The 10764-nt window shown below is 47.3% G+C and overlaps 1 protein-coding gene across 1 annotated transcript; it reads right to left on the bottom strand.

Moving 5' to 3' along the window:
* Positions 1 to 2205: 2205 nt before the first annotated feature.
* Positions 2206 to 10151, bottom strand: LOC125320749. The gene is made up of 6 exons (XM_048293150.1): positions 9770 to 10151; positions 8436 to 9094; positions 5273 to 7484; positions 4695 to 5209; positions 3816 to 3959; positions 2206 to 2350 (listed from the first exon to the last, which is right to left on the bottom strand). The coding sequence occupies exons 3-6, from the start codon at positions 5696 to 5698 to the stop codon at positions 2206 to 2208; spliced, it is 1230 nt and encodes a 409-aa protein (XP_048149107.1). The 5' UTR covers positions 5699 to 7484; positions 8436 to 9094; positions 9770 to 10151.
* Between the last annotated feature and the right edge of the window lie 613 nt (positions 10152 to 10764).

The following is a 10764-nucleotide window of genomic DNA, read 5'->3' as shown; positions in this document are numbered from 1 at the left end:
TTAATACAAATTTCTTCTAACTCTTAGCTAAAATTTTAACCTTTTAGAGCCTTGACTCCTTTCCCCACTTCTTCTTTAGGATTAGTAAATTCTTTTACTAATATATAGGGGGTTTTTTGTCTATCCACGTTGTACGGTAGGTGTCCTTTAAAATCCTGCCATATGCCCTTGGTGCTGAAGTCAAGGTTCCCATTCGTCGTCGTATTCTCCAGTTCCACACAAATATTACAACAGACAAAACCAAACCTACACTAAAATGAGTAAAACAATAATTGGGTGAACCAGGGCATTGAGTAAACCGGTTGCTGTTGGTGACCACCCAAAAAGCACATCCCACCAGTGATGAGATGAGTCTTTTTCTAATCTTTTAAATACTCTCCGTGTGCTCTCTGTGTCACGGTTTATTGTGATTGGAGTTTTCTTTCCTGCATTTTTAACCTCTTCAAGAATTCCCTTCCATTCATCCTGTTTCAGTAATTGCGTGACCGAGGTGAAGCTCATTCCTACAAGCACGGGCAACATTTCCTGCACAGGAACCAAACTCACTTTGATCTGTTGGTGCAATGTACCAGGTGCTCGACAGGAAAAGTCACAACCCTCAATTCTGATAAAATTACAAACACAGAGGTTAAACTGATTTTCATTCACAGTGACTGCATCCACCAGTGCAGTGGGACATGCTGTTCAAAGGCAGACACAGCCCTGTCCTGTGGTTTGCTTAACAGGATGCATTTCAAAGTGACAAATGCTCTGCTCTGTATCTAAACAAATACCTCTGGCATCATTTACGCTTCTTTCAAGTACAAATCTGAAGTTTTCTTTTGCAGAACGGGATTCTAAGTTAATCGTTTTCCACTTTCCTTCAACTTTTTGTGCCCACATCCTGCGTTCAGAAGGATATAACACGGTCCCCTCATGACTGAACCCCAGAGCAACAATTGGCTGGATCAACCTTACTGATGCATTGTGTGTAGTCAAAACAAAAGCTGTTACCATGCTTGTCACAGGGTTAGAGGTAAATTACCTAAAACTCACCAAGACTGGAGTTCTTTCTCTAAATCTGAGGCGTTATCCCAAACAATTACACGAATTTCAGCGGGGAATGTGCCTTCTCCTCCTTCTCAAATGACTGAAGCAGCCACTGGTTGCATCCACAGCTGTGCCCGTGTACATCTAAGGGCTAAGGAAATGTTTTCACTAGCTGTGCCTAGGGCGTTAATGATGAATTCATGGTCATGCTTTTCTATGTCTTCCCACTCTGGCAATATTTTGGACAACTTCCCTTGGCTCATGCTAATCAGGAGGATTGCAAAGGTTGTTGTTGTAATTTAACCATATTGCTCCCAATTGCTGCCAGTTTGTTCATTAATATTTCTGAATCTATTGTGTTTAAAACTCCCAGTCCTGTCCCCAGCAATCCTGTGAGATCTCTCTCTTTTCAGTACATGTGGGGTGCATGTTTTTGCAGCCAGGTGGTCCAACCCACAAAAGAGGTTTTAAGAAACAAGGAACACTCTGCTCAAAGTGGAGGTGTTTACTGGCACTGCCACCTCCACCTGCTTCAACAACCATTCTGGGTTAACTAACAGCTCTTGAATCCCTGTCTTTTTAACAGCATAAGGCCCAGTCTTGGTAAGTATGGGAACTATGGATCCTAAACCAATTTGAACTGAGGCAGTTGTGGTTTCTCTCAATGTTGGTGGTGCTGGTGTAGTTCTTTTATCTTCAGCCCTTCGAGAAGCAGTAAAAATTTGGGTTATGTTAGAATCAAATTGAAAATCTTGGACTGCACATCACTCTATTTGAAGTCTAAACTCTGGGCAGTTAGCTAAGCATTTGTCACAGCATTTGTCACAGCATTTGTCACAGCATTTGTCACAGCATTTGTCACAGCATTCAGGGCCAATTCGGGTAAATTCTATGGGTTCTTGGTGAGCCCCATGGAATCCACCTCGAACGAATGCATATTCACATCCCCAGATGTTCCTCCCTTCCCAAACAGTTGCATTTGTAATTTTTAACATCTGACTCAGGGACTGATGAGAGTGCAAGTCCTAAGCTTTCCCCTGGCCTTTATGTACACCAGTCACCTTATATGCATGCAGCGTTGCATTTCCTTCAGCAGCTGTGGCTATAACGATAATCACAAAACCTACAATTTTCCAAATTATGCTCATTTGACTATTCATTTTGAAAGGTGTTAAGCTATGCTAACATTTCACCCACACTCTGTTCACTTTCCCAAGTAAGTTTTAATTTCAGTTCGTTGTCACTCGGCGTGACTTTCCGGAATCCTTCAGGAGCCTTCTTCGCTCGGGTGTGATGAATCCAGGCAGCTTGTTCTTTGATCCTGATTGCAGGAAAGGTGGTCAGGAGCACCTGGAATGGTCCTTCCCACTGTGGTTTAGGGTCTTTTCTGCAAAAGACTTAACATATACATAATCTCCGGGCTGTACATCATGTACTGCTCCGTCTAATTCTCGGTTTCGAGCCCCAGCCACATTTTTCAATTTCTCTGAGCTGTTTCTTTAGGGCCATCATGTATTTGTGTAGGGTTTCCTCCCCCACTTGGGTGGGGGTGATGCCTTCTTGGACCCTGTGTGGCCTCCTGTACAATATTTCAAAAGGACTCAATTTTTCCTTTACTCTTGGCTTGGTTCAAATTCGTAATAATGGCAATGGAAGAACCCGAGGCCAAGGTAATTTTGTCTCTTGTCTAAATCTTTTAACTGGCTGCTTAATCAAATGGTTCATTTTCTCCACTTGGCCACTCGACTGAGGATGATATGGAGTGAGAAGTTCTTAATCTATGCATCAGTGGTGGTTAATTTGCTGTTAATTTGTGGTTAATTTTTGAGATAAAGTGTGGCCTCTATCTGAGGACATTGTGGCTGGGACTCCAAAACACGGTGTTATTTCCTGTAACAATACTTTGGTTACCTCTCGTGCTTTGGCAGTTCTGGTGGGGAAAGCTTCTGGCCATCCTGAAAAGGAGTCTGTCAACACCAACAGCTACCGATCTCCCCCTTTCCTGGGCAGCTCTGAAAAGTCAATTTGCCATTGCTGCCCAGGCTCATGACCTTTCCCAATTTGTCCAAGTTTTGGTTTAGGAATATTTTTGGGGGCAAAGACTACATTGATGAGTTACTTGAATTACTGTACCTTGCAAATTTCTGGCCATAATCCTGTCTTTAAGTAGTTCTACAAAGTGTTTAACACCCAATGTGTTTTCTCATGTTCCTCTCTCACTAATGACCATAACATGTAGGAGGGAATTAAAAATCTTCCTTTTCATCTGTGACAGCCCACCCCTCCTGATTATAACTCCCATTTTCCTGTTTAATCAGTCTCCTGGCTTTTTTATTATACCCTGGCTTACCTTCGATGGAAATCTGTCCTTCTGGAACTAAGGTTACTTCTACTGTCTCTATAATTACCTCACTTTTGGGCGCTTCTTTTGCCTTTCTGTCCGCCAGCTCATTCCCTTCTTCCAATTCAGAGCTCACTTTTTGGGGTGCTTTGATGTGCATGATGGCCACTTCCTCAGGTAACTGGACTGCTTCTAACAGTTTATTATCTCTTGTGCATGTTTAATGTTCTTCCCTTGTGAGTTCAGCAGTCCTCTTTCTTTCCAGATGGCCCCGTGTGCATGAACCACCCCAAATGCGTACCTTGAGTCTGTATAAATACTGATTTTCTTTCCTTTTGCTAATTCCAAAGCTCGGGTTAAGGCAATTATTGCAGCCTTTTGTGCAGAGGTGTTGGTTGGTGATGACCCAGACTCTGTTACTTCTCTGTTTGTGGTGCCTGCATACCCAGCATGTCTTTTCCCACTGCTCCCATCCGTGAACCAGGTCTCAGTGTCCTCGAGAGGGGTGGCCTTCAGGTCCAGGCGGCTGGAGTAGGTGGCCTTGATGGTCTCCAGGCAATCATGGATCACTGGTTCTCCCAGATTCCCACTGAGGAAGGAAGCTGGGCTCACAATATTAGTTACCACCATTTCTGCATCATCTCGTTCTACCATTACAGTTTGGTACTTCAGGAATCTCCGTGGGGAAAGCCACGGTCCACCCTTTGCCCCCAGGACCACTGACACTGTGTGGGACACCAGCACAGTCATTTTCAGGCCCAGGGTGAATTTGTGTGCGTCCTGGATGTTCACTGCCACTGCTGTGATAGCTCTGAGGCACCCTGGCCATCCCTTGGCTGCTGCCTGGATGTTCAGTGCCACTGCCACAACAGCTCTGAGGCACCCTGGCCATGCCTTGGCTGCTGCCTGGATGTTCACTGCCCCTGCTGTGACAGCTCTGAGGCACCCTGGCCATGCCTGGGCTGCTGCCTGGATGTTCACTGCCCCTGCTGTGACAGCTCTGAGGCACCCTGGCCATGCCTGGGCTGCTGCCTGGATGTTCAGTGCCACTGCCACAACAGCTCTGAGGCACCCTGGCCATGCCTTGGCTGCTGCCTGGATGTTCACTGCCCCTGCTGTGACAGCTCTGAGGCACCCTGGCCATGCCTTGGCTGCTGCCTGGATGTTCAGTGCCACTGCTGTGACAGCTCTGAGGCACCCTGGCCATGCCTGGGCTGCTGCCTGGATGTTCAGTGCCACTGCCACAACAGCTCTGAGGCACCCTGGCCATGCCTTGGCTGCTGCCTGGATGTTCAGTGCCACTGCCACAACAGCTCTGAGGCACCCTGGCCATGCCTGGGCTGCTGCCTGGATGTTCACTGCCCCTGCTGTGACAGCTCTGAGGCACCCTGGCCATGCCTTGGCTGCTGCCTGGATGTTCAGTGCCACTGCTGTGACAGCTCTGAGGCACCCTGGCCATGCCTTGGCTGCTGCCTGGATGTTCACTGCCCCTGCTGTGACAGCTCTGAGGCACCCTGGCCATGCCTTGGCTGCTGCCTGGATGTTCAGTGCCACTGCTGTGACAGCTCTGAGGCACCCTGGCCATGCCTTGGCTGCTGCCTGGATGTTCAGTGCCACTGCCACAACAGCTCTGAGGCACCCTGGCCATGCCTTGGCTGCTGCCTGGATGTTCACTGCCCCTGCTGTGACAGCTCTGAGGCACCCTGGCCATGCCTGGGCTGCTGCCTGGATGTTCACTGCCCCTGCTGTGACAGCTCTGAGGCACCCTGGCCATGCCTGGGCTGCTGCCTGGATGTTCACTGCCCCTGCTGTGACAGCTCTGAGGCACCCTGGCCATGCCTTGGCTGCTGCCTGGATGTTCAGTGCCACTGCCACAACAGCTCTGAGGCACCCTGGCCATGCCTGGGCTGCTGCATCCAGAGAGGCAGGCGACTGCCCTGCAATACGGGCCCAGGTCTTGTGCCAATATTCCCAAAGCAATCCCTGCTTTTTGTGGGAAAACAAAAGGAATGGTTTACTCACAGCTGGAAGTCCCAGGGCTGAGGCTGACATGAGGGCCTTCTTCAGTTGGTTAAAAGCTTGTGTTGCTTCTTTTGTCCATTGAAGGTCTCTGTTTCCTTCCGCAACCAAGGCACAGAAGGGTTTAACCAACAGCCCATAATTGTAAATCCACAGTCTGCACCACCCCGTCATGCCCAGAAAGGTTCTCAGTTCCTTTACTGTTTGGGGTTTTGGAGTTTGGCATGTTGCTTCTTTCTGATCCTGTCCTAAAGTTCTTTGTCCAGCACTGACCTCACAGCCCAAGCACACAACTGTTTGCCTCAGCATTTGGGCTTTCTCCTGGGATACTCGATACCCCTGTAAACCCAAAGAGTTTAGGACGCTCACTGTCCACTCCACACGTCTCTGGTGTTTTAGTAGCAATCAGGAGGATGGAACAGCTGTCCTCCTCCTGATGGGGCTTCCCAGGATTCCAGATCTCTTGCAAGCTGTTCTCCAAATATTGTGGGGGAGTTTTTAAATCCTTGGGGTAGCACAGACCATGTGAGCTGAGCTTTGCATCCAGTCTTGGGATTCTCCCATTCAAGTGCAAAGATTTTCTGGCTGGCCTCATGGAGAGGAAGGCAAAAGAAAGCATCCTTTAAATCTAAAATGGTAAACCAAGTTAGTTCAGGTGTTAAACGATTTAATAAAGTATTGGAGTCAGCAACCACTGGGTATAAGTCCTCGGTTGTTTTATTAACAGCTCTTAAATCCTGTTCTATTCCGTATGATCCATCAGGCTTTCTGACAGGTAAAATGGGAGTATTGAATTCAGATTTTTAAAAGTCCTATCTGCAGAAAGTTTTCAGTTATGGGGCTAATTCCTTCCCTGCCTTCCTTCTTCAAAGGATATTTTTTAACTCTAACTGGTTTGTTTTCCTTCCTTAAGCTTAACTTGTACAGGGAGTGCATTCTTTGCTCTCCCTGCTATGTTAGAAGCCCATACCCCAGGGAATACTTGATCTATTATTTTCTTGCTAGTCTCTTCTTCATTTTCAACTTTGGTTTCATTTGCTATCAACATCAGACTTAACAATTCTATGGATTGTTCATCTTTAACCTCCAAAGTAACTTCTCCATTTTTAAATACTGTTTTTGCCTCTAGTTGCTCCAGTAAATCTCTTCCTAAAAGTGCTGGTGGAGCATTAGGCACGTATAAAAACGTATGAATTCCCCGTTGTCTCCCAAGTTTCTATTGCAATGGTTTGCAGAAGTGTGCTCTTTCAGATTGACCAGTTGCTCCCTCACTGCAACAGAATCATTTGTTCTTGGCATTAAAGCTTTATTGAGCACTGAGGATGTTGCCCCTGTGTCTATTAAAAACTCCATTTCTTTTTCTTGGTTCCCTAGTTTAATTAGAACCAGAGGGTCCCCTAGGCTGGGAACCTCTGGTGCCCTTCAGTCTTCTTTAGCACGAGCAGCCGCTCCCTCCCTCTTTTGGTTTTCTCTTCTTTGATGATCGCCTTTTCTTCGTTCTGGGCATTGGTTCTTCCAATGTCCGATTTCCCTGCAAAAAGCGCACTGATTTCTCCCTGACCGGGGTGGTCCTTGCCCATGTCCCCCTCTCTCTTTTTCTTTTGCTATTCTTATTAATTTCCTCATCCCTTGCTTACATCCCTCTTCTCTATCGCTAAAAACTCTCCATGCTTCCTCTAGCAAAGTCTCTCAATCCCGTGCTGCCGGGCCTGTATTTTCCGGAGTTTGCGTCGAACGTCCCCTGTAGATTGTCCTAAAAATAAGCTCACCAGGTGTTGCGTCCCTTCCTCAGATTCGGGGTCCAACGTCGTATGACGACGCATTGCATCTCGCAAACGTTCTAAAAACTCAGAGGGTGTTTCAGAGGGACCTTGCTTAATTGCACATAGGGCTGAGCAGTTCATGGCTTTAGGAACTGCCCTCTCCAGTGCCTTTGCTATGAAATCTCGGTAACCCTCCAATCTTTCCATGTCACTGCCATCATTAGGATCCCACTGCGCATCTTGGAGAGGAAAAACATCCTTCACTCTCATTTGGGTTATTTTGCAAGCATCCTCTGCTAAACTCCCTGCTGCTTTCAAAACCAATTGTTTTTCTGTCTCTGTGAGGGCACTTAGCAACAGTTGAAGTTCAAACCAGTCAAGTCTATGCTGTTTAACCACGAATCTAAATTTCTTTGCAACACCTATTGGGTCGCTCCGATAATGTTTAGCAATCTTTTCCCAAGCCTCCAGATCTGCTAGAGAAAAGGGGATTTTAACTAATATTGTTTTTCCCTCAGAACTTACTGCCTCTCTCAAAGGTGCTTTTATGATTTCTTTAGTTTGTTTCTGGGTCTGGGACGCTACAGGGCCCTCTGGGGAAAGCAGCTCTTCCCCCTCACTGCCACTGCTGGGCAATAGTAGAGCTTTAGGGGTCTTTTTCCTAGAGGGTGTGGGTGAAATGGAAGTTGAAATAGAAGCTGAAGGTGGGACTGGAGTTGGTTCAGCTGTACTTGCAGCTGGAGCTGGAGTTGGTTCAGCTGTACTTGCAGCTGGAGCTGGAGTTGGCATCGAGATCGAAGTGAGGGGTGAGATAGGAGCTGGGATAGGAGTTGGTCCCCTGGGAAATGAGGTGGGGGGTGACGTAGGAGCCAATTCCCCTCGTCTTTTAGGAGGTGGTTTAAACAAATCCCGCAGCTCTCGCTCCAGTGAGTCAGCTGGATACACTTCATCAGGGTGTGTGCAGCGTGGGTTTATTGAACAGCTACTGCAACATCGTTCAGGCTTTCCCTCGTTAGTTTTATTATCCTTTTCTAGGGCCAGGGGATTGGAAGGGGCCTGAATTGCACAGTCCCTCTGCCACTCGGGCTGGTTTCAGAGGGAGATAAATAAATCAGCATAGGTTACTTCCTCCCATCTCTGCTCTCGTCTCAAAAAAAGCAGAAGCTGTAATAGGGTCTCATAATCCACAGTTCCAGCTGGAGGCCATCTGACACCTTCTTCGAGCTTGTAAAGTGGCCACCATTGTGTGCAAAACTTGGTAAGAGTCTTTTTGTTTTCTGTACCACCACAACCCACTAATTCTTTCCAGTGTGTCAGGATACATCCTAAAGGACTGGTTTGAGGGATCTCTTTACTCTGGCTGGTTCCCATTACTTTCTCTTACAGCCCTTTCTGCACAGTCCACAGCTCAGGTTAAAATCAATTTAAAGGGCTGTCAATACTGACTACACTTTCTGCACTGGGTTACAAAGCAATAATAACGTCTGGTACAAAACTCACACTGCAATAATGTGCACAAACAATGCTGGCTTGTAAATACACTAAAAACTACAGAAATTTCTACAAACACAAGCTATTCCACTCACTTTTCCAAAATTCTTTATTTTGCTACCGGTTGCTCCCAACCCAAAGCTACCAAGTTACCTCTCAGGGTTTGATATAACTTTTAAATAAAATTTTCCATTCGCGAATTCTTAGGGATCTAACTCAAACCGATGAGGTGAATGAATTTTTATTTATCTAGTCAGCTTAAAATAGATTTAAACTTACTGTTTGCTTAGCTGCAATTATAACTTTTGACCCAGGATGGCGATATTACCTTTAAAATACACCTCAGACAGCAAATGCTGCCGTCTCTCTCGCTTCTGAGGGCCCCGGCCCTGTTAGTGAGAACAACGGGTGTTAACAGCCGACACCGTCCCCTCGGAACCAGACACACACCCTACAATTACAGTAAAAATAAAATAAAATAAAATAAAATAAAATAAAATAAAATCACAGCGCACAGCGTTCACTTTCAGACACTCACCATACAAACATTCACCATACACGCTTCGTCTTTCTCCGGCCGCCTCGTTGCGGCTCCAAACTCCTCCCTTGCTCTGCGCTAAGCACGGCTCAACAAACCCTCACACATCTGTTCACACAGTTAAAACACGCTCACAGCAACATAAACACCCGAGCCCTCCACGGCACAACAAACAGGGATTTACCTGAACAACTGCCAGCCCCGAATTGCGAGCAAACAAGCTTTCTATGGCACAGCAAACTTAGAACACACCCACAACAGCATAAACAACTGTGCCCTCTACAACAAACAAGGACTTGCCTTTAAAACTACTGGCCCCGAATTGCGAGCAGACCAAACCCAAGCCCTCCACGGCACAACAAACGGCAAAATCCCCTCTGCCGACAGGCACTGCCTGAGCCTCCCCGGCCCGGCAGCTCCACAAGTGGCCTTTGGCCGGCCACTGGACACCAGTGCAGCTTGCAGGACACTACACAGGCACCAGCTGTGCGTGGGACGTCTCCCTCCGACTGACCAACAGCCTGCCATGACCACGCGTACGCCTTACAGGTCACTGTTCCACTGCTCCAGGAGTTTCTTTAAACACACCGTATTATCCGGAGTTTTAGTGGTCAGGAGTCCTTGTCTGCTGCTGGATGGACAATCCGGGAAGCGGAGCCCCCTGTCCAGGAATATCCCGGGGGTGCCCCGAGGGGTCCACCCGCCCGGGCTGGTCTCACAGCCGAACAGAACTTTCTCCTGGCTGGGTCACCAGAATGATTCGTTAAATGCCGATATCCACGGACAAAGCCCCTCTAACTAATTACAATTAGACGGTGCTGTGTTGATTCAGGCACCGGCGGGCGGCACGGCAGCAGCCTCCTGAAGACATTCCAGCCAAGTACAAGGTTCTTTGTTCTCTACTTATCACTCAAAGTTTTACATCCTGTATGGCCCCAGCACCTCCCATCCCCCGCTCCGTATTAAAATGAGATCATTAGCCTTTCACGCATGCGCAGTTTCTCTCTGGAATTGGGTCGGTGGTCTCGAATTGGGTCAGTGGTCCTGCAAGATGAAGTCAGGAACATCTTCCTCACAGTGACCTTTTCACCTCCTTGCTGTTGGCAGCCCTTCGTGACCTCTTGGCGCAGCCCAAGATCTCCTACTTTGGATTAATTAGTACGAAACCCAGGTGCTGTTCTTGGCTCTATTGGTTTCAATTTGTTTTGATGACAGTTCATTTGTTCTGTTTCCTTCTACAAAGAAAACTTAAACCAAAATATAATGGCAAATAATACATCACTTGGCTCTAGCTTAGGCATCCACTAATCATTAACTTAACTTTTGTTTCTCTATCTTAATTAATGCAAATTTCTTCTAACTCTTAGCTAAAATTTTAACCTTTTAGAGCCTTGACTCAGGGCGATGGAGCTCATGGGGAACGTGAGGGGAAGGAGCAATGGGGGGATGCAGCCCATGGGGGGAAGGAATGGCACCCACGCGGTGTCTGAGGCGAAAACGGTGCCCGTGAGGGGTGGCAGAGCGGGAAATGTCCCCTGTGGGGTCGGAGGGGCAGCTGAGGGGGGACACGGAGCCCCTGAGGG

This window comes from Corvus hawaiiensis, assembly GCF_020740725.1.
Source record: "Corvus hawaiiensis isolate bCorHaw1 chromosome 34 unlocalized genomic scaffold, bCorHaw1.pri.cur SUPER_34d, whole genome shotgun sequence".
NCBI lineage: Eukaryota > Metazoa > Chordata > Aves > Passeriformes > Corvidae > Corvus > Corvus hawaiiensis.
This window is presented reverse-complemented; position numbering and strand designations above follow the sequence as displayed.

Bases quoted from the DNA above. Each gene is read 5' to 3' on its own strand.
- LOC125320749 (XM_048293150.1), bottom strand. From the start codon at position 5,698: ATGCTGAGGCAAACAGTTGTGTGCTTGGGCTGTGAGGTCAGTGCTGGA. The intron at 5,210-5,272 runs GCATGGCCAGGG...GCAGCAGCCAAG, and splicing joins CTCTGGATGCAGCAGCCCAG to GCATGGCCAGGGTGCCTCAG. The intron at 2,351-3,815 runs GTATGCAGGCAC...TCCTGCAATCAG, and splicing joins AGTGGGAAAAGACATGCTGG to GATCAAAGAACAAGCTGCCT.